The 24657-nt window shown below is 43.1% G+C and overlaps 1 protein-coding gene across 9 annotated transcripts in view; it reads right to left on the minus strand.

The window, feature by feature from the left end:
* The window catches only part of TNIK (TRAF2 and NCK interacting kinase), a 475440-nt gene that overhangs the window by 36268 nt on the left and 414515 nt on the right, over positions 1 to 24657 (minus strand). For 5 of the 9 annotated variants that reach the window (XM_057306490.1, XM_057306489.1, XM_057306487.1 and 2 more), the window contains 5 exons: positions 22188 to 22352; positions 19795 to 20034; positions 16643 to 16749; positions 7687 to 7850; positions 5584 to 5681 (listed from right to left, as the gene is read on the minus strand). In XM_057306490.1, the coding sequence (XP_057162473.1) occupies positions 5584 to 5681; positions 7687 to 7850; positions 16643 to 16749; positions 19795 to 20034; positions 22188 to 22352 (774 nt within the window). Of the gene's footprint in view, positions 1 to 4709; positions 4734 to 5583; positions 5682 to 7686; positions 7851 to 16642; positions 16750 to 19794; positions 20035 to 22187; positions 22353 to 24657 lie in introns of all 9 variants that reach the window. The other 4 variants (XM_057306485.1, XM_057306488.1, XM_057306486.1 and 1 more) reach the window with 1 other exon arrangement.

Raw genomic sequence — 24657 nt, forward strand, 5'->3', positions numbered from 1 at the left:
TTTCAGAGCAATGCAGACGGCAGCAGTCCTGCGGAAGCGTGGACGCTCTAATTTGCATGGGTTACACTGCCCGTGGCACATGGCATGCAAATGAGGAAAAAGCAATTGGACATCAGTCTTACCATTTCTCCCTACATTAGTGACCCATGTGGGAATCAGAGCATTCAGTGAGAGACAGGGCATTAGGGAGAAAGAAACTCATTGAAAGATACTAAATCCCACAGTTTTCTTATGGCCATATTCTCTCTTTATTTCAATTCAGAAATGTATTTATTTGTCCAATTCACCTGAATGTCAGATTAGAGCAATGCAGATGGTCTAAATGGCATCTCCTAAACTGGCCTAATCGGTTAGAAGAAACTCCGTGATGAATGTGTACGGTTAAATTATAAATGTAATTTTATTTGGGGAAGATCACAAATCATCATGTTTCCTTACCATCCCCCCTATGTCAGGCATTACTATGTTGGTTAAGACGAGGGGAGGAAACGTTTCAGGTGTTTCATTTGGTCTAGAAATTTAGGAAGTTCAAGGTAGTAAGTGGAGGAGCCATTTCTTCTAATTTCATCATAAAATCAAAGGAACACAATCATGGCTTTTACATTTGTTCTGAAGTCACCTGAAGCACTTGGAAAGGAAAGCTTTTAAAATTCAAATTGTGCATTTTTCACCCAACCATGCTTGCTGGGCTTTTTACACACATGCATACACGCATGGCCTCAATCTCAGTGGATATATTTACCCCATCTGTGAAAATCAAAAGTGAATTGTATTAAAGGTGTTTAAAACATAATGTATACTGTTAAAGAAGAAAAGTACCACATAGAGAGAATTTTATGCAAATTTATTTCTTGTTTCTCTGGCAATGGCCCAAAATTAGGAAGAGGCAATATTCAGATTTCAGCTTTATACCCCTTATTTCCTCTGGACATTGCCAATGTTTATCTTTATCAGACTGAGAAGACAGTGAAGGGGATGCAATACTCCGGCAGAGTGGGAAATACAGTTTAGGAATTTGTTAAAGCTATGAATAGAAAAGGATATTATAATCATCCAACCCAGTAAAGCAGTAACAGATAAATTTATTTTGTATTTTGTCTTCTATATGTTAGGAGGATGTTCAATCACACCAAAGAATGTAAAGCATTTAAAATGTTACTTATCATTAAAAAATGCATTTTATTATAATTTAAAGAGAGAATATGGTTTAAAATAATTTATTTCTAATGTCAATAATTCTGAGTAAAATATAGTAATATTAGCTGTGATTTGTTTAAATTTATAATACATTTTCCCTGAGGGGAAAATTTTCCTTATCTCTGACATTTCAAAACAAGACAAACGAGATTTGAAAGAAATCAAAACTCTAGCAATATTTAGCCGGTTCAAAGCCCATTGATTTCAAGGAACTCTCATTCGTGAAAATGAGCTAATTTTTTCTAAACACTGTATTTAGGAAAAGTTTAAAGTTCTGACCTGTTTTATAATTTCACTTGTAATTCGAATATGGTTTGTTTCTACAGTATTAAAAAGCTATCTTCCTTGAAACACTGAAAGTAACTGCAAATTCCTTGTAAGTTTACTTGGTCACAGCTCGGACGGTGCGGCACAGATGAGAGTCCCAACGTAACAATAATGAGTAACTCCAAGGTAATACGCCAGCCAAAGAAAATTAATCTCCCGTTGCCAGCGGTCTACACGCTAAGCTGCGGTTCCGTTCCTTACCCACCCACTCTGCAAGAATTTACAACAGCAAAGTTCTAGAAAATAGACACAATCTAAAACTGACACCACTGGGTTCAGATCCATTTTCATACATTTTCTTTTCTGACAATACCAATTTTCTCCATATAATGAGTTTTTGTGGTAATTTATTGCTTGGCTGTCTCAAGCCTGGAGCTAAAAAGTATTAAAAAAGAAAAAAAAGTGCTATTTAGCATGAAAATATTTGAGAAATGCATAGTATAACTAAAAAAGAAATACAGCAAAATGGTAAGATTTTTTGACTATGCAGTCAATGTGAAGATAGGAAGCTCTCACCCGGAGGCTTCTTTGTTATAACACTTTTTAAAATTAATTTGATATATATTTTTTTCATTAAAAAAACTTTTCTTTAATCTGACGATTATGCATACTTTACCTAAAAAGGTGCTTTTTTAGGTCTCTTTTTAGAAACAACGTAGTTTATTTTGATTTTAGTTCGATTTATTTTAACTATTAGAATAACAGTTAAGAATCTTTAGGCTGGTCTTTTCTTTATGTATAAAAAGAATTTATTTCCTTTTTAGGAAATCCTAAGAAATGACATTGGGGAAGTTACTTAACCTCAGTATCCTCATGTGAGAAAAAAGGTTTTAGACCACTAGCTATTGTTCAAGTTCTATCCAATCTGTGGATGTGCTCTGGAATTTTTCAGATTCTTCCATAGGAACAAAAAAATACTGCCAAAGCCAGCGTTTGCTTATGTATCTAATCTTCCTGTCCTATGTTTAATCTACTCAAGTAAAAAGGATACTTATTTTCAATGATTATGTTAATCACAGGCTATATTGCACAATCTTATATTCCATTAGAAGAGAAGGCCAAATTAATGGACACCCCCTCCGATCGATGTTCATGAAAAATCAAACCATTAGATTAACAATAACAAGCAAGCCTTTTCATTTCAATCCTGGGTTATCTAAATGGCCAATCAGTCACTAGAGAAGGAAGCCATATCAGAACCTACGAATGAAGATGGGAGAAAGGTTTATCTAATTCAAGGTTTCCCAATGGTGGCACTATTGCCATTTGCGGCCAGAACGCTCTCTACTACGGGTTGCTCCCCTGTGCATGGAAGGGTGTTTACAGCAGCGTCTCTCTGCTCTGCCCACGAGACACCAGTAGGCACTGCCTCCACCTCCAAGTTGTGACAACCAAAATTGCCCCCGGACTTTGCCAAATATCTCCTAAGGGGGATGGGGAGAGGAGGAAAAAGGACAAGAGGAATCGTCTCGGTTTGAGAACTACGGAGTCAAGTACAACCGAGTAATCCTGTATTTTGAGTGGTTTAGATCAGTGACATTCAAGGGTAGGGAGGGGTATCAGAATCAACTGGAGGGCTTTTTCCAACCACACATGGTTCCAGAGATTTCAGTGGACAGCTAACATCCCCTCAATTACTTGTACTTCCGTTGCCCCCGTGATCTCTCTCCAGTGTACGAGAGTAAAGCAAAATAAATAAAGCAATTTTTAAAAGCCTAAAATATCCTGGGTTAACCAGATGAAATCCATTTCCCTCATGACAGCCACCTTCAAGCTAATTCTGTGCTCACGAGATTTCCCTTGAGTTGCGTGCACACCCGCCGCCATTTTACTGGCAGCCATGGCACCAGAATATCGTTCTCTTTCTTCAACAATTTGGGAGAAAATTGATGCAGGTTGTGATAGTTGCTGTCCTTTTGACTATCAGGAGGGGACAGGCCAGGCTATGGCCCAGAGCAATGAGGAACCTCCTCGGTTTCCTTTCTACAAACGCCGTCCACACACTGTCAACGTGCAGTCTCATTTTTTTATGAGCAGCAATCATTACCTAAGAAATAACATTCTATATCACGCTGAATGGTCAGGTGTCCTCATTCTGAAAAAGTCAGGTTCTTTGGTAAAGATCAGATGCATAGAAACCCACTTCTGCCGCCTGCCAAAATGGCTCCATGTCGCGGGCCCAAACCCGAGCGTGAGGAGAACCTCTTGGCTTTACGCTTCATACAAGGCTCTCACACACGTGATCTTGAGTGATCCTAATCAACCTTGTGATCGAGGCAGAGCAGGCGTCTTTATCCCCATCGTAACCACGAAGAAACTGGCCCAGAGCGGTTATGAGCCTGGTCCTGGCCAATATCTTATTGGGGGAGCTAGAATTTGAGTTTGTTGACTCCAAAGCCCGTGCTTTTTCCCTAGCATTTCACAGAAATGGTGCTCAGCAGAGCTACAGCCGGAAAGCCGTAAGAGTACTCTCTAGATTCCATGCAGCTAGGATCTTGGCAAGGCCTCTCTCTTACAACAACAACGACGACACGCATTTACTATGCTGTGTTCATGCAGGTCTGACAAACAGCAGTAAGGCAGTCATCCTTCTTAGCCAGCTACCCAAGATTGACAAAGCCATATATTTTTCTAATGGAAAAATGTCTCCACAGATAAGGAAATAAAGTCACTTAACTCGCCAGGATTCATTAACTAAAGCTGCTGTTGCAGCTGATGCTGTAGTTAACATCCCACAGAATTAACCTAACAAAACCCAGTAACTCCTTGCTCACAAATCACACACTATATATTGGGAGTGCTTTTGAATGATGTCTCTCCCCTTTGTTAGTAACACTGCCATCCCCTCCAAAGCTGGTGCGTACAGTGAAGAGCTAGGCTTTGCTATTGGAAGACACTGGAAGGAAAAACTGCCAATAACAAAGCACGACTGCTTATCTTTAGCCGGACTGTGGCATTGGAAAAGTGACATTTTGGCTTAGAAGGAAGGTCTCTGGAGCTTCGCACAAGTGTCTGAGGGCCTCAGGCTGGCTGTAGTTGAAGGGGCTTGCCTTCCAGCAGACCATTCCAGAGCACTGAACTTTAAAGCCGTGATCCAACAGGCCGCCTCTCTGAATGTCAACATCAGGAAATAAGCATTATATTTACATCTTGTGACAGCATGACCGAGAAAAGGTAATACTAACCTCATCTATCGCTTTCTTATAGCTCTGAGATAGGAGGACCCCAATCCAGAAGAATCCACAGGAGGGGAAAAGCCAGAAGAAAGGCAGCAGGTTAGACACAAAATGGGAATTGTTAGTACACAACTGATAAATGCAAAGGAGCAGAGAGAACCTCAGTCCGGAGTGGGGCAGATCCCCTTCAGGATTGTTCTCACTCTGCCTCCTGACTTTAATACGGACAAACCAGAGTAAACCAAAAAGTCCTCACATTCATTTCATTGAAAAGATTCTCCAAAATTTTAAAGAAAGTAAGTGGATAGTAAGTCATCCCAAATTAACTTCCAACTTTCAAATGTCAGCCTCTGTGCTCCTATTTCTTTTGCTAAAGCTATTTGGGGTCTGTCCTGTCTTGGCAAGGAAGCTAGATTTCAAGTTGTCAGGCCCCTTGTCAAACCATGGTTAGCACATTTTGGTTCAGAAATATATAGTCCTGAAGGCATGAAGAACAGCAAAAATTACATTAATTCATATGGCAAATAATCTGGGGAGAGGGAGGAGCAGACAACAGAAACCCACAGCAAGTACCCACATCTCCTTAACTGTAGCTCCGTATCTTTTTGCCAAGGCTGCTGAGTAGAAATTACGTAATGATGGGAGCTCCTTCTCCCCCTTTTTAATTCTCGAAAGTAGTGCTAATGATCAGCAAAATGCCTAAAGGCAGAAAAGCAATCCAAGATCTGTTCACTTCTTTCCTAATCAGGTATGACTTCCTTCTGGATGCTTCTAGCATCCATTCTTCATCCTAAGTAAATTTTATTTCATAGTCATGAGTGTATCCCCGACTACTTTACCCCACAGCCTCTCTGGTAACTTAAGAGAGTTCAAGAGCACTCACAGCTGGTCGACTAGGTCGGGTAATGTCCCTGGATTCTTCCGGCTTCACCTTGGAAGGCTCGTGGGGGAGCACAGGAGATCCTTCCGACTTACTGTTGGCTAGATAGAAAAACAGGGGCCAAGAAAAAATAGTGACCATCACAAAGTGTTGACTCAAGTCCTGCAGTTCTGTGGTGAGTCACCCTTGATTACTCAGGGATACATCATTCACTGAGGCAAATCCTCAAACACATCTGTGAAAAGACTGTTCACGTTCAGGCAAACGCATTTAGGCTTGTGACCTGGAAGTCACTATTCATAATAAGAAAAACTAGCAAGCACCACCACCACCACCATTTACTGAGTGCTAAACGTGCGTCCCACTTAATGCTAAATGCCATCTACGTCAACTGTCTCATCGGGTTCTTGCTCCAACCCAATGTGTGGCACTCTTTTCCCATTTTATAGTTCATCGCAGACTTCGAGAGATGGCATACTAGCCTAAGGTCATGCAGAAGTTACGGGCAGAGCTGGGATTCGGTCTGGCTTATCCAGGTCCTATTCTTGGTTATTACCCCAAACCAGCTTCTGTCTAATGTTCTTCTTTTAACACTTACCCATCAGGACAGGTTATTTTGATGGCACAGAAACCTATTTTACTGATGGAATGGCTTTTAAATGGGAGGCGGGCGTTGTCCGGGTTCTTTAAGGAAGAAGGGATGAGGTGGGGACAAGAAGGAGAGTATCGGTGACAGAGGAAGAGCCCCAGGACAGAGGGACGGAGCGGGAATGGGGGAGGGCTCCCCAACAGCTCCAGAGTGAAGAGCATCTCTCTGATTTACTTATAGGTAGAGAAAATCAATCTGGTATAGGAGAGATTCTTTTGTTTTAAAGCGGTCTTTCCTGGGAAGAAACACACTAGGGATACAACAGTGTTCTTAACCCAGAGGACCTAGGGGCCAAAGCACAGAAGGTAAGAATTAAACCCAAACCAGATCAAAGAATTAAAATGATATGCATAACTCCACTTTTCTTTTTTTTCTTGCTGTAAGGATATCAAGTTGCTTATGAATAGAAAAAAAGATAAGCCAATGGCAGTTTTCTAAATTAAGTAAATTTATATTTGGCTTAAAGCAACAAAAATACACATGGCTATGGGCTGGGCCATATGAAGAATGCATATGGCAGCAGCCACACCCCAGTCCAGAGACATGAGCATCGCACGCCGGGTTTCAACCTTTTCAAAACGGACATACAGCGATTTTACTTATTTAAAACGTTAAAAAGATAGTAGGTGGCCAACCCTGGTTGTGTCTAATGAAGAAGCTAAGAAAAAAATAGAGGATTGGTGGTTTTTTCTCAGGCAGAGTAATTTGTTAATATTTGTCAAATTGCGTTTTAAAAAGTTTTAGTCCTTATTACTTGGAAGCAAAATTATCTTCCGAAGGAGGTTGTTCAGAAAGAGGGAAAGAAACAGTGTGTTGTCATGTGTAATTAGCTGGACATGATGCTGTTTTTCACAAGCTTCTTCATTAATGAGAACTGCATGGTGATGAAAGACTTGAAAGGTCAGAAAGGCTCATATTTTATTCCTCTTTAGTAGGAATAACCCAAAGAGTCAAATATACTTTTTAAGTCCAAGAGTTTACTTCTTCTTTAAAGTGCATACATATTCCACGTTAGTCTTTACCGAATTCCACTTTGAGAGATCCTTAGTATTATGAACAATATTCAGAATACCACAAAGGGACGATTGGTGTAACGGGAAAGGAGGATACTTGGGGGTACATGAAACTCAAAACAGGCAACAAATGGAAATGGCAATTTAGGGGACTCACAAGTGATTATCTTTACAAATAAGACCAATGATCTATGATCTTCTTGGAAAACAATGTCACGTGCAATGAGAAAAGATTTAGTCCAAACTCTGATGTCGCACGTGAAACTGAGGATGGTGGTTCTCTCATCGGAGGACTGAGGCCACCGGCAGTTCGAGGACTTTAGCACTGCACAGTGGTGGCCACGCCAGGGGCAGGGGTCACAGAAATCCGGAACTAAGCTGAGTCCATGCCCACAGCTCTCCGCCCCAGGCAGTGTCATCAGGGAAAGGCAGGGGAAAGCTTACCTCGAACTCTGGTCCGTTCACTGGACCCCGCTTGCGATCCAGGCTGAGACCCTCCTTGGGAACTGGGCTGGGAGCTAGGGGTGCTGGAGCTGGAGGAACTGCCACTGCTGGTCCTCTGCAAGGGGCTCTCCAAGATGGGCTCAGTTCTCCGCAGGTCAGGGTTGCTGAAGGGAAGGCAGAGCACGGTGACTACCCCCTCCAGACCTTGCCATTCCCAACAGAAGCATAGTCCCGTTCTGTCCCCGGTACCAAGGAGCAACCAGAGCCCTTGTGTCACCCTGCTCGGAAAGGGTCAACGGGAATGACAGTCATGTTGTTCTCTGTGGAGCTCCCAGCCTGATACTGCTGATGGGATGACCTCTTGACCCAGTTCCTGGGTCATCACACCAAAGTATTAGCTCTGAAATGGTGCTCTTCAAAGGAGGCTTTCTTTTAAACCCTTATTCCCCTGTTCATTGTAAAAAAAACCCAAAAAAACAAAAAACAAAAACCTTGAAAAATATTAAAAGAAAAAAAAAAAGAAAGCAGCACATGCCATCTCTGACCCAAGAGAAATCCAACTATATTTTACTATTTGGCATAGTCCTTCCAGACTTTTTTCTTTGGTATACATGGAAGCATGCTGTAGGTTCGGTTTTGCAGCTTGCTTTTCCCCCACACTGCACTGCGAGCGGGTACTTACGCTTACAAAACAATAATGGCTGCGAAATCGTCAGCACGTGGGTGAATTAGCTTAACGGTTCCCCTACGGGTGGATATTAAGGTACTTCCAATACATTAGCCTGACACATTGCACTGAAATAGGTATCTCTGTAGGCATACAAATACCCAGTCATATCTCCTTCCTGGACCAGGAATTCTTGGGTGGAAGGACATGAACTGGGATGTGTGTGTTGCATATGTTTGTACGTGAGTGTGTAATGGTGTTACCAGTTTTCGCTGAAGGGTATGAAATGGTCCATCTTATGGAATTCTTAACCACGCCTTATTATGAGCAGTTTGCTAATTTGTAAAAAAAAAAAAAAAAAAAAAAAGTATCTCGTTTTAATGCTGTTTTAAAACATTACTATTGAGGGAGAATAATTTTTATTCACATTTATTTACCATTTATAATTCTTCTTCTGTGAATTGCTTAATCAAGTTCTTCGCTTATGTAGTTAGTGGTATATTTGCATTTTTAAACTTCTTTCAGGAAGTCTTTATATACTTTGGCTCTTATCCAAGGGAGGTGTGTTTTAAAAGAACTGCTATTAAGCGCTAATTCAAGAGCAAATGCTAGTGGTCCCCACTTGCAGTAAGACCTTGCTGTATTATTCACTTTCATAGCTTAACTGGCCCCAAAGAGCGGTATTTAGTTGCTCCCTCAGTTGGTCATACCGAGCACTGGGTCAGGCGTTTGAGATACGGGAATGAGCACGACACAGCCCTTGTCATCCGCCAGCATAGCCAGGCACGCGCAGCCAACCTCATTCACGCTCTGCCCGCCGGGAGCCCGGGGCAGCACGGGAGCGCGGAACGGGACCACCCGGGCCACTTCCCGTGCTCGTGGAAACCGTACTAGGACAGCGGCGGGAAACAACTGCTGAGGCTTTTATGATTTTGTTATAAAAAGAAGCAGCCTCCTCCAAGTTTCCAGAAAGCTCTTCCTTTTTAATTTATAACTCATCAGCCTTTTCATTTTTCCTTCACACTTGCACAATGCTGGGCCTAAACGGGTAATTCGGTGAGACCTGAAACTCGGAGCTCAAATCTTCTGCCAGCCGCCTGCCCCAGGGACCCCTCTGCATTTCCGATGCCTTCCGTTCTCCAAACAGAGCCGCACATCTTTGCTAACAGTCACCATCGTGTGATCGGAGACTATGATTTTAAGGCAGGAAGTCCTGTGAAAATGTAATTTTATGCTTTCATCTGGCTCCGCTCATTTCGAGAATGTCAAGTGCACTCTGAACTGTGTTGGGTCTCCCGTGTTTCACGTATAAAAATGAAAATAATATGGCTTCTTCCCTTGAGACATTAGCATTCTAGTGTACCAAAAATCTGCCCACAGAATGGCAGCATTATAGCAGCAACTAGACCAAAAATTTCGTTTCGATAACACAAGAACCTTGCTTTTTGGTGAGGCAGCTGCCAAAAACATCTGATCGAGTTACAAACATTTTTAAATATTGGGTTATTGGAAGACATGGCTGGTGGCCCTGGAAAACGTGTAAAAATAAATATGTCCTCATAACTTATTAATTCAGATTGTATAAATGTATAATTCGTGACAATATTTATCTTTTAAGTTTTTACGGCGAAGGAGCTGCCGAGTCAACCCAGCACTACAACCAACTGCAGCAGAGTGATTAGCAAGCTTAAGGAAAAGGTTTAAAATTCTCAATATTTTCACAGAACTCCTTTGCGTAGTAATTAGTTTTGGAAAAACTGCTAGCATTTAACCGGTTTAAACAGATTTGGATCCATACTGGAAACCGCCCTGGTTTGGAGAAGACCTAACACGATAAGGACATAATAACCGTGCAATAGCCTACCTTTCGATTTCTCCTTAAAGAAACACTCTTATCTCCTTTTAGTCCCAAATAATAAATTATTTCCCATGGTCCCTCTTTTATTAAACAGTGGTGGTCAGGAATTAGTTCTATATAATTAATAAAGTCCAAAAATATTTTTTTCTAAAAATTCTATCGCTAACCAACTGTATTGCAGATTGAAGGTGAGGGGCTTCGGCTTCGTGGTAGCTGCTTTCATTCTGTAGAATGGTAACGTAGTGTTCTTTATCAACAGAAACAGCCATGAAGAGAGGGGTGGCTGTGAGCTCTACATTTTTTCCTCTGGCGGCTGTGGTGTGCGAGCGGGATCCAGCTGTTTGCTTGAACACGGCACTCCTCTGATCGTTTAACCCACACCTTTCTATGAAGCACCTACGTTGTGGGCCTCATGGGACCAGTAGGAGGGATGGAGGCGAGCACAGGTCACAGGTGCAAGGTGCAAGAGAATTCTAGAGATGGGACATGTGCAGTGGAGATCACAGTGGGTAAGGCAAATCTCTATGTTGTGTGGGAAGGAACCTGTAAGTATTGTTAGTATTTGGGCAACAAGAAACGTGGCCCAGAGTGGTCGAGGTGGTGTCAAGATGGAGACAGGACTTGACTGGGTCTTGGAGGGGGGAGCAGGAAGTCTGGGGGAAGCACCTGAGCAAGGACACAGGGGCCGGGGTTTTCCTGGGGCTCGCCGTGTAGGGAGGACATCACGCCGGTGGAGGAGTAGGGAGGAGTACCACGCGTGTGCCGGGTTACCCGGAAGAGCAGCTCATCAGAAGGGATGGACGGCTTAGGCAGCAGTGCCTGTAAGGCCCGGCGGAGCACACAGATGGCCCCGGGCAGGGTTACATGGGACCGGCCGGGAGAGAGGCAGGCTGACCAGGTGGGAGGCTGCCACCACCCTGATGATAAGGCCTGGGCCAGGGCTGTCAAGGAGGGGCACGGGGATTGGCAGGAACAGCTGGGACCTGCACGCGTCTCCCACGGGACCCAGAGCCTTGTTCGGTGTGAAGTTAATTGGATCCTACGGGCATTAAATCCCTGACCTGGGCCTCATTAGCACGGGTCCTCCTCACTGGAGCTCACCAGCATGGGCGCTGATCTTCGCAGGCTGCTGGAGACTGAAAGAACCATTTCGTTTCTGTACAACCACACATAGAAATTGGGAAAACTTTAAAATGCTTTTGTTACCTTATTTTTTTTTTTGAAAATATAAGTATTTTGAGAAAATGTCATACCGTTCATATTTTTCTTTTCCTTATTATGTGGTAATATGGTCTGGCCTTGGGGCCAAAGGGTCTGAGATAAATGCTTTTAGAGGGAATTTCAGAAGAATTCTATGAAATAACAGATTTCCTTTGGTCACATATTAACTGCAACTACTCAGATCCAAATGTGTAAAAACTTGAAAACATTCATATATATTTCTTTAAAATGCTAACTTTTAGTTAATATATTTGCCATCCCACAGACAATGCTGTTGGGTCTATAAAACACACAGTAAAGCGAAAATGTGGCAATTATTCCATTTACTCGAGTCACATAAAGAGTCAAAACAGAAAATTAGGATTACAAAGTGATTTCTTGGCCCAAATACTTGGGCCAAGTCTATAATTAACTGGCTGACTGCCAAAATTCACTTTACTTTGTTCTTTGATGACACAGCCAATGAGAACAAATGAGCCATAGGAAGATAGGTCTGGGACGGGACAGAGAATTATTTTTTGAAATTAAGCATTTAGTCATTGGGTTTTAACTGGGTGTTTCTGGCTTAATTTAAATCTTTTCATATTCTGAATATACTTGTTCGATCAAATTTTAATTTGCTTTAAAGGAACACGTGAATCAAATATTAAAGTATCTGGAATTTTTTTAAACAATATTTAAAAAAAATGAACAAATCAAATCTTGATTTAGACTCAAATGATCACCTTGGCAACATAAGGCAGCTGGGAGCCCAGACAGCAGGTAAGAACCACACACCGATGTGCACGTGCATGAGACGGGACAAACAGGTGCAGGGGGTCATGGGGACTGCCAAATGCGCGTAATGACATGAGTACCAGCTTGAGTAGGAAAGCTTTGGGGACATAAATAGGTCCACGGGACAATAACTTTTAAAAGGTAGTCAAGTCACAAGATGAGAATCGATAACAACAGGATTAAGAGGAGCTACTAACACAGTCACCAAATCCACGGTGGGAAAGGTGGAGGCATGGTGCCTTGTCAGTCGATAAATCAGGAGTCCCCTTTCCCTTGGGAACATGAGGCAGCAACGCCAGCTGCACTCAGGGCTGAACAGGTAAGCAGGGCATGGTTCTTCAGAGCGTGGACTTTGGTGCAATGCTAGTAGGTTCAAATGGTGGCTCTGCCCCTTAGTCATCTTGTCACCTTGGGCAATTTACTTACCTAGTGTTCATCTCAGTTTCCCTTCTATAAAATAGAGGTGATTACGGCCACTACCTCACAGAGTTGTTATATGGTTTACGCTAGTTAGCATTTGAGAGGCGCATCGAATACTGCCTCACAAATAAAGATGTTCCAGAAGTGTTAACTAACTAACTAACTGACTAACTAACTAACTAACTAACAAATCGCCCCAAACCAAGCAGAAGGCAGGCATGCACGGGGATCACTCAGGAACACTTTTCTGACCAACTAATGCCACTATAGCTGTATTGCTCGATACATATCTATTTAAAAACGTATTCTTTATAGGGCTCTTTTCGATTTCGTGTAGTGTGTGTAGACAGGGGAAGAGTGACATAATTGGAAGTTTTTTTTCTGGGAGAAGGAAGGCTTTTGAAAATAGTAAAGCTCTGCTTTTTTCCTCGAGTTACAGGTACGTGCTTGCATACTCCCATTTTAACTCACTTCAAGAATCTTCCATTCAGGGTGCTAAGTAGTTTGTTGATTTAAACATACTGTTTCTTATAGTCTCAGAAATTATCACACATTCTGCAGTCACTAGAGAATATACAACATCTTGCATCTAGTACCTGGAGTTCATTAGTACTTGAATTGAAGAGGCAAAAACTACGTTTTTTAACCGTTAGCCTCTACTTTCTATTCTTTCTTTTCCCTACTGGCTTAGCACAAAAGTGGCTTATTTCCCACTCATCTCATGATATACACAGAACTGCTCTTCTTGCTGGTTCTTCTTCAGGTGGGGACTTGGGGACCCAGGTTCCTTCCATGTTCAGACACTGCTGCCTTAAACTTGTGGTCCCTAAGTTTGCCACAGAAGGAGAAGAGAGAGCTTCTGCCTTCTTTTGCTTTCTTTAGATAAGTCTATTCACGTATTTACCCCAAAGCAAAATAAGAAAGCAAAGCAAGGAACAGAATTTTGCCCCTAATAATGCCTGTAGCCCCAAAGAGTAGCAGGCATCGTATATCCTCTGACCCGTGGGCCCTAAACTCAGGCGGTCTTGGTTGAGTCACTGGCTCCCAAGGTTCCCTGTGGCCCTTCACACCACAGGTCCTCAGTACACATTTGCTGAATTTAGCAAATGAAAAATAATAATGACAAAACAGCCTGAATTTCTCCTTTATTACATGTGTGATTTTTCTTGGGATCCATTTTTACATTGCCAATGTCCCACTCTACCTCGAGGATCATTTCAAGGAAAAGGGCTGGGAGGATAAAAAGGAATACTGACCAACTGTAAGAAATATAGCTTATAAACACTGTAAAGGATTATGTAAAAGCAAACCCTTTTTATGGCTTTATGGATGGGCAACTGCCTGAAAAATGGTACAAAAAGAACTATGAGAACTTCATTAAGACCAGTGAAAACAGGAGAGTCTGCTTTATGGTAATGCCCCCAGCAAATCACATCTCCCATTGTCTATGGCCCTGTGTGTTTCCTTTACACTTTGATTCAGTGTGGTTGCCAATGGGGCATCGGCAAAGATGATGCAAGCAAGGGCTTGAAAAATGCTGGTGCATTGATTGGGGGCTTTCCCTGCGGGAAGGCTGTCCTGAGATCGGCAAACAGTAAAGACCAGGATGAAAGCCCACCAAAAGGTACCGCTGACCCATCAGCTCAGTGCAGCTGCATAAAGTAAGCCCCAAGCGAGACCAGCAGAAAAACTTATTAGCCAACCCACAGAACCGTAACAAATAATAAATTGTTACTATTTCGGACCACTAAGTTTTAGGGTGTTTTATTACGAAGCAAAGGTGACGTAAAGCTATCTCTATCTTTAAAAAATGCAATCCAATCTAGAGTCGCAAAATCTGATCCACATCTGAATTGTCAGTCACTCGGGGATAGGTGATAGCAAGAAGCAGAGTGTTCGCGGAGCCTGGGTGGCTCAGGCGGTTAAGGTTAAGCGTGTGCCTTAGGCTCAGGTCATGATCCTAGGACTCCGGGATCCAGTCCCACATGGGGCTCCCTGCTTGGCGGGAAGTCTGCTTTTCCCTCTGCCCCTCCTCTCTGCTCGTGCCCTCTCCCTCTCTCTCTCTCTCTCTCTCAAATAAATAAATAAAATCTTAAAAAGAGAAAAGCAGCAGAACGTTCGGTAGGATTATTGCACATGGCAGAGATGCGTATTCCCCCCCCCCCACAAACCCTCTGACTTTCATTGTAGGTAAGTAATTATTACCTCCTGGCTCCCTCCCTCCCTCCTTCCTCTGTAAGCTGAACAATGTTAGCTGTCTCACAAAGTCTGCATTCTTTGGACAAAGTACACATTTAAGTGGTTCTGGGGGAAAGGCTCATGTTTGACAAGCCACTGACCATCAAAAGCCAACCATCTCGGACCTAATGTCATTAAAATAACACTTCAGTGGGAGCAGAGAGCTGCTTTTTATTTGATTATATAATGATAGTGCTCTTTCTTTTGGGTTGATAGAAGGAAAAAAGACTTACAGTCGAAAGGATGCCTGATTTATAGCCCCTAAAATTCTAAGCAACTGATCCAATGAACAGAGCCTTGAGGGCAGGGACCAAAGGACTAAGACGCACTGATAACTGGGGCTTCCTGCCGCTCAAACAGGGGACTGACAAAGTTCACACCGCCAATCCCAGGGCTGCTGTTCCTTTGGCCCTCGGTCACAGAACGCTCTGGTCTTCCTCCTCAGCGCTGCTTAGCAACACCAGCTCAGGGTGAAGCTGACATGTCCCTGGGAAAAAATGGCTCATTCGGACCTTCCTGGAATTGGCAATCTGCTCAGTATGGGCTAACTTCTTTGCCCTAAAGGGATTACTGTGCTTAGTACAGTTTCATTTTATTTATGGACTGACCTCTTCCTAAAGCTCCTCATGTGAAGAGGAAAATTAGAGCTTCACAATCCAAACATTCCATATATTAAAGATATGTACAAATAATCCTAACCTTCGTTTCCAGTCTCTCGTTCTTACTAGCAAGGGAGAGTCCTTCTCTTATGAACACAGTGAGGAATGTCACAGCCTGCCCAAGCTCATCCTTTTTATAGTCTCAGCAGAGAGCATTTGCTATTTCAGTTGATCCTAAAAAGCAGTGCATTCATCATGAAAAATCGGAGGGAAGCTCAGCGAACTAGAGCAGCAAACAGCATCTGTTACCACATAAAATCAGCCCAGATACAGTAAAGATATTGTTTACTTTCCAGATTCTCTTGAGACCTCTGCACCATGTGGTTTCCTGACTGTAGGAATATCCATCGTTGATGGAAAATTCTAGGAGAGCACAGAGCAGCAGTGGGAGCATAACTGTATCTCAGTGACCCTCCATAATGCCACGGAGGTGATTTCTTGCTAAGAAATAGTCCTTTTGTAATCTGCCAAGCTAGGAAGCTCTGCAGCTGGCCACTAATGCATCTCTTTGGCAATGACGTTGTAACGACTTTTTCTTTTTTTTTAAGTAGGTTCCATACCCAGCAAGGAGCCCAACACAGGGCTTGAACTCGTGACCCTGAGATCACGACCTGATTTGAGATCAAGAGTCAGATGCGCAACCCACTGAACCACCCAGGCGCCCCTGACTTTTGTAATGTCTTCCTGGCTCCCGGGGCACGTCTCTCGACCTGATGCTAAAAATCCCCTCAAACCAGGCCATTTTGGTCTGCTGACTTCACGAAATGGTCTCCAAAGTAATGGTTTGGGGTATTCCAACGAGACTGATATTTGCAATTTTACTCCCCAATTTTTAAAATTGTCAAGTGAGGTACACCTGCTTAGCTTCTGGGCTTTCTCATTTCTTCATCCCCTCACTCATTCATTCATTCACGAGGCGCCACTGTACATGGATTTCTGTGAGAGGCTACTGAGGAAATGAAAGGCGTATGTTTTGGCCCCACCAAAGCTTACAGTCTAAGTGGCCAGTCAGCATGCCTCTGAAGTGAAAAAAGGACAAAGACAATTTTTAGGAAAGCAATAATGACATGATAGGGGCGGGCTTTTTCCTTCACTTCACCATCTTCCTCGCCTTACCTTGCTCTGATGGGCTGAGATCCTAGTCTGGGTCCCAGAGCACTACCATTTCCAGGAGAATTCTTTCTGGCCAATGCTGGGGATATAGAAGTTGTTCTTTGAGGCACCTGAAAGAAAAACCAGAAATCAGAAATATTTTCCATAAGCTAGCTCCCATAAGCTCCGACCTGAAAAGCAGCCTCCTCCTTCCCTAAAATTCACCAGGAGTTACAGAAACTATCCGAAACGGGAAAGACATAGTGTTCATTTTCCAAAGAAATATTTAACTCCCTAAACAAAACCACGCAGAAGGCACTGAGGCACATACCGTGATCATGAAGGCCGATGGTCTTTACTCTCAAAAACAAATGAAAAAAGCAGACCAAGCTGATTATTTTGGTTCACTGAGCTAAAACAGTTGACCCCCTTTGCTTGTGTAAGAGCGGTGGATACCAGAAATTTCTTTGGGGTACCATTAACTCAGCTGATCATTGGAAATTGCATCAGGTGAGAGTCATGCAGATAAGCTGAGCTCCACCCCAACTGATAAACAGATAAGGAGATGATGAAATCTGGTGAGAAACGAGGCTATCAGGCTAGAATTTCGGACAGAAGCCACATGCCTGGGAGCTCGGAGAAACTACTGCAAGGGATCTTAAGTGTCCTCACTTCCTAATCAACTTGCAGTCATTAACTAAAAACAAGCATCCCCCAAACACTGCGCTTCGGAAGGTCAATTTGCAAATGTAATGCAAAACAGGATTACTCTTGAAAATACCGGCAGGGTCTTCAAAAAGGCTATGTGCACACCATCAGGCACGCTGTAGGGAAATACATCATCATTAGCTTATCTGACAAGGGCGTAAGGTGGAACTCAAGTATGCCTCACTTTATTAAACATTTTTCGTGAAATCAAATGTTGAAAGTGTACTACAGGGGTCCACCATGAGGAAAGAGAGTAATACTTTATAAAAGTGACCAGGAAATGGAAATGTAGGTATCTCATGATAACTGGTTGGGTCAAACATTTGTCGGGTGCTTCAATTTTCATTCATTTCTTGGGGCTCTTTTAAAGTGGGTTTTGTGTTTTATACCAGATATTTTAAAAATGTGCTTTGCTACAATATTATTATTTAATATGTTAAGTGATATTTAACATTCATATCAATTTTATTGGTTATTATAATACATTTAAAGACAAAGACCTAGAAAGATGAGTCCAGTGAAGATAAACAGAATGTCCGAATCAGGGCTCCTACCTGCTCGATTTAAATACTCCTTTTTTCCTTTTGTAAACTTAAATAGTTGTAGAGAAGAAAGAGTCTAACAAATTATTAAAACCTAAAATCTTTGTATGGATGTCAAATTTTCTCCCAGAGTTAGAAATGTATGCCTGCATGTTTTCAGAGAGTTGACCAATAATGTCCATTTTCAGTTTTCCCAGCTCTCACGCCGCTACCCTGCCCATCTGATCTTTGACACTGTGGCATCCCTGCTTCCACAAAAGGAAAGCATCAACAAAAAAGTCATAATCAGCTAATTTTCATCTCCCAAATCATGGAAATCCTGCTATAATACCCTTTTCAGTGGAACAGGAAGAAAAATATTTGAAAATCATTGGGTAAAAACTATTCTTTTTTTTTCCTGGAGTCAACAATGGCATTGATCTCTGCAAATCACGGGACATTCCATTTGTCAAAGCTCCTATAGTAAGCTCAGGAGAAAGGGCAATCTTGAATCAGGAAGAATGTAATGCAAAAATTTTTCTAGTATTTTGAACTACTTCCAGGATGTCTGCAGCGAGATGCATGGCCACATTTCACGACAACTTTTGGAATGAGTAACAACGGGTATAGGTAAAAACAACAACAACAACAAAAGAAACCAGCTCCAGGATTATTCTGTCCAGTGGATGGCTAGTCAATTCACCCTACAGTTTTTTGCTCAGGAGTCAAATTATGACCTGGGTTAGAAGGAGGTTTCCTCAAAACAGAGACAATTTTAAGAGCGGTACTATCTTCTGAACACCTGTAATCTGGTTTCACTTTCTGTTATTAAAAGTAGGAATAAATGCTAAGTGAAATAAGTCAAGCAGAGAAAGACAATTATCATATGGTTTCTCTCATCTATGGAACATAAGAAGTAGGAAGATCGGTAGGGGAAGAAAGGGATAAAGAAGGGGGGGTAATCAGAAGGGGGAACGAAGCATGAGAGACTATGGACTCTGAGAAACAAACTGAGGGCCTCAGAGGGGAGGGGGTGGGGGAATGGGATAGGCTGGTGATGGGTAGTAAGGAGGGCACGTATTGCATGGTGCACTGGGTGTTATACGCAACTAATGAATCATCGAGCCTTACATCGGAAACCAGGGATGTACTGTATGGTGACTAACATAATATAATAAAAAATTTTTAAAAAAAAGTAGGAATAAATCAATTTTCTGCTTTTTGTCTGGAAGTTTTCAATTTATCTAGATGTAGATTCTGCGACTGATGAAAATATCCATTATTCCACTTTTGTCTGTCTCCTTTTTAAGTAAGCTATATGCCCAACGTGGGGCTTGGACTCATGACCCTGAGATCAAGAGTCACATGCTCTACCGACTGAGCCAGCCAGGCGCCCCCATTATTCTGTTTCTTAACACAGATAGTAAAATAATAGTTTGGAATGCTTGAGGCTGGGGCGCCTGGGTGGCTCAGTCGTCAAGCGTCTGCCTTTGGCTCAGGTCGTGATCTCAGGGTCCTGGGATCGAGCCCCGCATCTTGCTCCCTGCTCTGCTGGGGGCCTGCTTCTTCCTCTCCCACTCCCCCTGCTTGTGTTCCCTCTCTCGCTGGCTGTCTCTCTCTCTGTCAAATAAATAAATAAAATCTTAAAAAAAAAAAAAAAAAAGGAATGCTTGAGGCTGAGAGTTCTAATTCTGGATACAGGATAGATGTTTCCAAGTCATTCAATCTACCCGAGCCTCTATTTCTTGGGAGAATGAAGGTCAGGAGTGATAAACGACAATCCAAGTCTTAGCTTGGGAATGAAGAGGAAAACAAGCATGGGAAGGGGCGCTGCTTTGGCATTCTCATGCTCCTCATTACTATAACAGGTCTGGAATAGAGGTAATACTAATAATAAACTATGATGATGATGACAGTGGCGGTGATAAAAGCAGGCCAGCCTATTACCTTTGGTGGAATGTCTTCTTCCTGTCGTAACCAAGAGCTTCGGTCAAACTTCTCAATGCGAGTGGGGAGAGGAGGGTTTTCAGAGGTGGGATCCGAGTTCTGGCGCGGCATCTCAACGCGGTGAGAGGTCACGTTCAGAGCCTCCTGAAACCCAGAGAGGCCCTTGGTGGGCTGCTCGTGCACTGACTGGGAAGCGGTCAAGGCAGGTCCCTGGGATTTTACAGCTACCAGGTGTGGAATCTAAACATCAAACCAACAGTAGAGCAATATTATTAGAAGAAAGAGCCGATCAGCCAGTACCGCATTCAGTGGAAGGGAAAATACCATTTTAGAGCATAAGATAAGAACGGAAGGACCTGGAGCCCATCACAGCTGTCTCCAGCATGCTTTTAGAAGCTCTTCCAAATTTCCCAGTTACAGCCATGTGTAGGGCTGACCGAGGGCATCTGGCCAAGATTAAGTGATTTACTCGGGACGGCTAAAAAGTCAATGAAATAGGTGTGATGATAATAATAGCAATTTTCAGTGGCCATTTACTGGCCAGCAGTATAATATATTTACAAGCACTTCTAATATTATAAACGTCCTCCTTCAAACCCCTTAACTTTGACTTTAGAGAGTGCTATTGCTCTGTAAAACAAGAATTGCTCTGGTCATCTGACTTCTTGTGAACTCACTAAATCCACCTGGAGGTGGATACAATCATTTTCACCCTTCTTCACGTGAGACTGGAAGGTCTGGAGAAGTTAAGTAACAACTTGGATTGCACAGCTGATATGTGCCAGAGCCCGGACTAGAACCCTCGCTCACCTCCTGGTCCATTCACCTAGCTCTATGCTCTTCTGCTTTCTGGCGAGCTCTTACCACCCATGATCTTACATATCTCTCCACACCAGGATATTTCCTTTCGAGGTGTAAGCCCCGTAATTTGGCATGCATTGATATTGTTCATGCAGGGAAGACATGCTGTCTTTGGATAGAAATGTGGCTCTTTAAGGCAAATCACTAAAATCAAGAGTTCAGAGGGCTCTTGGTCATTAGCTCTGCTAACACTTTATTGGTGTGACCGTAACTGTCTCCTCCTCCACTAGGAAGGTAAACTCCCTGGAGATGGGAGCCATGTCTGGCATGGGAGCCCTCAGTCCACACTGTGCCTGGCATGTGGAATGTGGTCCATAAATCTTGGCTGGGGAAACATCTAGAGTCCTTTCTAAATTAAACTGTTAAGTCGATAAACACTAATCTTATATCTGCTTTGTGCAAGGGACCTATCAGACTCTCTTGGGTCTGAAATTTCAATGCCAGACCACTGGGGACCATTTGTTTTCATGGCCCTCTTCCGCCAGCCTGGCCCTGTTCCTTTTGCCCTTCAGGTCCTATCCCTGGAGCAGCCCTGCCCTTGCTTCTTCAGACCCTCTTGGGTCTGAAATCTGAAATGTTATTAATTACAGTTCAGAGAAAATCCTCAAGGTCTAGTTCAGGTGAATGTTACGCTTCAACCAGAAAACAACTGTAACCAATCAAATTTTTATTAATGTTAATTACCATGAATATAATAATAATATTAAATAAGGCATATTTTTAAAATATAGCACAAAATACAAACCTATTTTAAAAGAGTTTTCAAAGACATTTGGGTGAAACCAGCTGCATCATTACCTTTATTTTTCATAAAATTCCATACTTTATTTCACTTCATATTTCAGTTTTAGTATTTATAATTTAAGTCCTCTAAAACCTCTAGAAACTTGTCCTGGAGTGGAGTAATTTTTTCTTTTTTAAATAGCTTACCGCAGTGACTCTCGAGTCCTAGAGTGCATCAGGGGCACCCAGAGGGCTTGCTAAACCGCAGACCGCCAGAGCCCCGCAGACGGGCTCATCAGCTGAGGCGGACCCGAGAAACTGCATTTCTACCAAGTTCCCAGGTGACGCCGATGCTAATGGTCCAGTGACCACCCTTTGGAAACCACTGACTTAGAAGACACAGTTTCATCTAAGATCATTTAATTTTTCTGGTTAAAGACCATACCCAAATCCCAGTGAACAAAAGATAATATAATAGTTTATACACGACTAATATCTATACAAATGTTGGCTTGACAATTATAACTAAACGGATGCTTCTTGCTACCTTGCAGATACTCCCATGGGTCTCCAGAGAGGCCAGTTTACCAAGAAGTGACCTTGCAGTTGGCTCAAAATTAATAAGGTGCTTTTTTTTCCCCTCACCCCTTCAAATCCAGTGGGGTCTCCTCTATCACTATAGATTCTGTATTAAGGGCCATTGTCAGACTGGCCCTGTGTATGAATCCGAGTTACAATCCCCTGTTCTTTCAGTAGACTTAATTGCACACCCTGTTGAGATGGCCGATGGAACAAAGGGGAACAGGTACCTGGGGATCGACTGGTCTGAGCATGGGGGGCGTCCGAGCAGGCTGAACCCCACTGATACTGAAGGACTCCGACCTCGGGGGCAGGTTGGGGTCAGATATCCTGTTGGCAACCTTGTGAGGCATGGCCGGCGAACTCTGCCGGTTGAGCCTTGACCGCTCTTCTACCTAGAAGCAGGAAAAAAAAAAAAAGGTGCTTCAGTGGATAGATGGATAGAAGCTGATTTACTGCCTCGAAAGGATTATCTGTAGTCACCTGCACAGCCATTTTTGTGTCCCTCTGATCAATTCAGCTTAAGGGGCCCAAACTCTCCATACTTGCTCTTCATGGAGAACTCTGGAAAAAGCTCCTTTCTGTCAGAGTAAACACTAGCTCAAAAAATGCAGAACACGTAAGCCATCACCCTTCTGGTCCCCAGTATCTTGTGCTATGTCAGTTAGCTGGGAATTTGGGACCTGCTTAAGAGTTTACCTTGTACTGATTGGAGATTATCTTACTGAGATCGGTCACAAAGCCATGGAGTCAGTGAGGGAGACGGAGGGAACTGGGGTGGGCACAGACTGCTGGCAGAAAGCAGAAAACTGCTCGGAGCTGACTCATGGGACAGGGGAGGGAAGACCACTCACCCTGTGTTTCCTCACAGGCCCTACTGTTCCAGGCACTGTCTTAATGAGCTGGCCGGCCTTTAGCAGATGTCCTGTACTGTTTTTCCCCTCTCTTCAGGACCCTTTCTTTTCACTTGTCTCCCTGCTCCCTAATATGCGTCTTTCCATTTCCAGCCTGGACTCCACTGCCTCACTCTCCCCCCTTCTCCCTCTTTGTCCCTGTGTGCCATTGTTCTTGCTTCTCCCCCTCTTCTCTCCCCACCTCCAACCCTCTCTCTTCTGGGGCCACTTCACTTCGCTTGTCATCCCCTTTCTTGCTGAGTCTGTCTCAGCCCAGAACAGGTAACTGGTCAGAAAGGTTCCACAGGAAAGGCTCACGGTTCCAGGGAATGCCCTTTCTATGGGGAAGATGCCCCTCAGTTCGTGTCTGCAGCACACAGGCCGTCACAGAGCCTATTTCCAAGTGGAAATTTAGATAAACAAGATGTACACTGCAAGGTATGATTTAATCTTTGACAACTTCAAGAGGTCTAGGACTTTTCTTTCAGATCCATCTCATCCTGCCCTTTAATTCTTTCAGGTCAGTTTGGCAGCTGTATTTTCCAAACCTGCTGGCAGCCCAGCCAGCTCCTGGGTGACTGATGTTTCTTCAGTGTGAGCCTGAAGTCCCTTCTGCTGACTCACTGATGAGCGTTCCAAGTGCCCGGCCCGGAACCCACATGCAGCTAAGACATATCTGTTTGCAGCTCTGTATTCATTGCACTGCCTGGTTTGAAATAAAAATTCAAAAGTGCTATTCCTTCCCATCCTTCCTATTTCATTTTGAATCTTTCTAGAGGCAGACTCAGTCTCATATACAGAGTAAGTCTGTTTTTAAGCCTTCGTATTTGCAAACATGTTAGCATAATAAGGGACGCTGCAGAACAGAAAACCACCCCCACACTTCTACTCCGGGGTAACTCAACATCTCCTGTCCCGCCATGGCTGTGCAGGGTACGTACAAGTGCCAACCCGGCTGACTTCGCTTTTGAAGCTCCATGTCCCGGCTTACCACACACCAAACAGGGTTAGCTACCACGAGCCAGATCTACACACCAGACCATGCATACTTTGTGTACGTGTGTGGACAAAGTATTACATCAGCCGGAATTATCTGGCTATTGCACGGAGCAAAAGAAAAGAATAAAGCCAGTTTTGAGCTGAGACCAGAAAGAAGAGACAGTCCCACAAAGACAGTGGTAGATCAACGGAGACCAAGCCATGCAATGTACTGCTTTTCTAAATACCAGACTCCTTGGAAAGGAAGTGACTATTTCCAGACCGCTGGAATTGGTCAAATATTAGCCATTTTCTTATTTCGACGGAAGATCATTAATAGATAAATCACATATACGAGCCCCCCCTCACCATCCAAACGCCCACAGTCCAAGCCGTTTGCTATCTGAGCTAAAGGAACCCAAGAGATTCAGACACATTTTCAGATAAATACCTGGCTATCCAAACCATAGCCACCTGTTACCCAACAGTCAGGAACCAAATATATTCAGAGTGGAGAATACTTGTCATTATTTTTTTAAGCTATAAAATACTCTCAGTTTTAAACATATACTTAGAGACAGCACATTAAGAACAGCACTAGAAAAAGTCTGCCTTGAGGGGATGGAGTCGAAAAAGACTCCATCTTGAGCAAAGAAACCACTTTTGGCAACAGCCAGCAGCAAGGTTCCAGTGAAGGAGGTATTCTTACCACAGGCCACACGGGCTTGAGAGCTGTCATGGGAAAGGAACAGGGCAGAAAAGTGAGGGGCTGACTTTCACAGGCAGGTAATGGGTTCAATTAGTTGTGAATAACTATTACTAATATACT

The sequence above is a fragment of the Ursus arctos genome, unplaced genomic scaffold, assembly GCF_023065955.2.
Source record: "Ursus arctos isolate Adak ecotype North America unplaced genomic scaffold, UrsArc2.0 scaffold_4, whole genome shotgun sequence".
NCBI classification, from domain to species: domain Eukaryota; kingdom Metazoa; phylum Chordata; class Mammalia; order Carnivora; family Ursidae; genus Ursus; species Ursus arctos.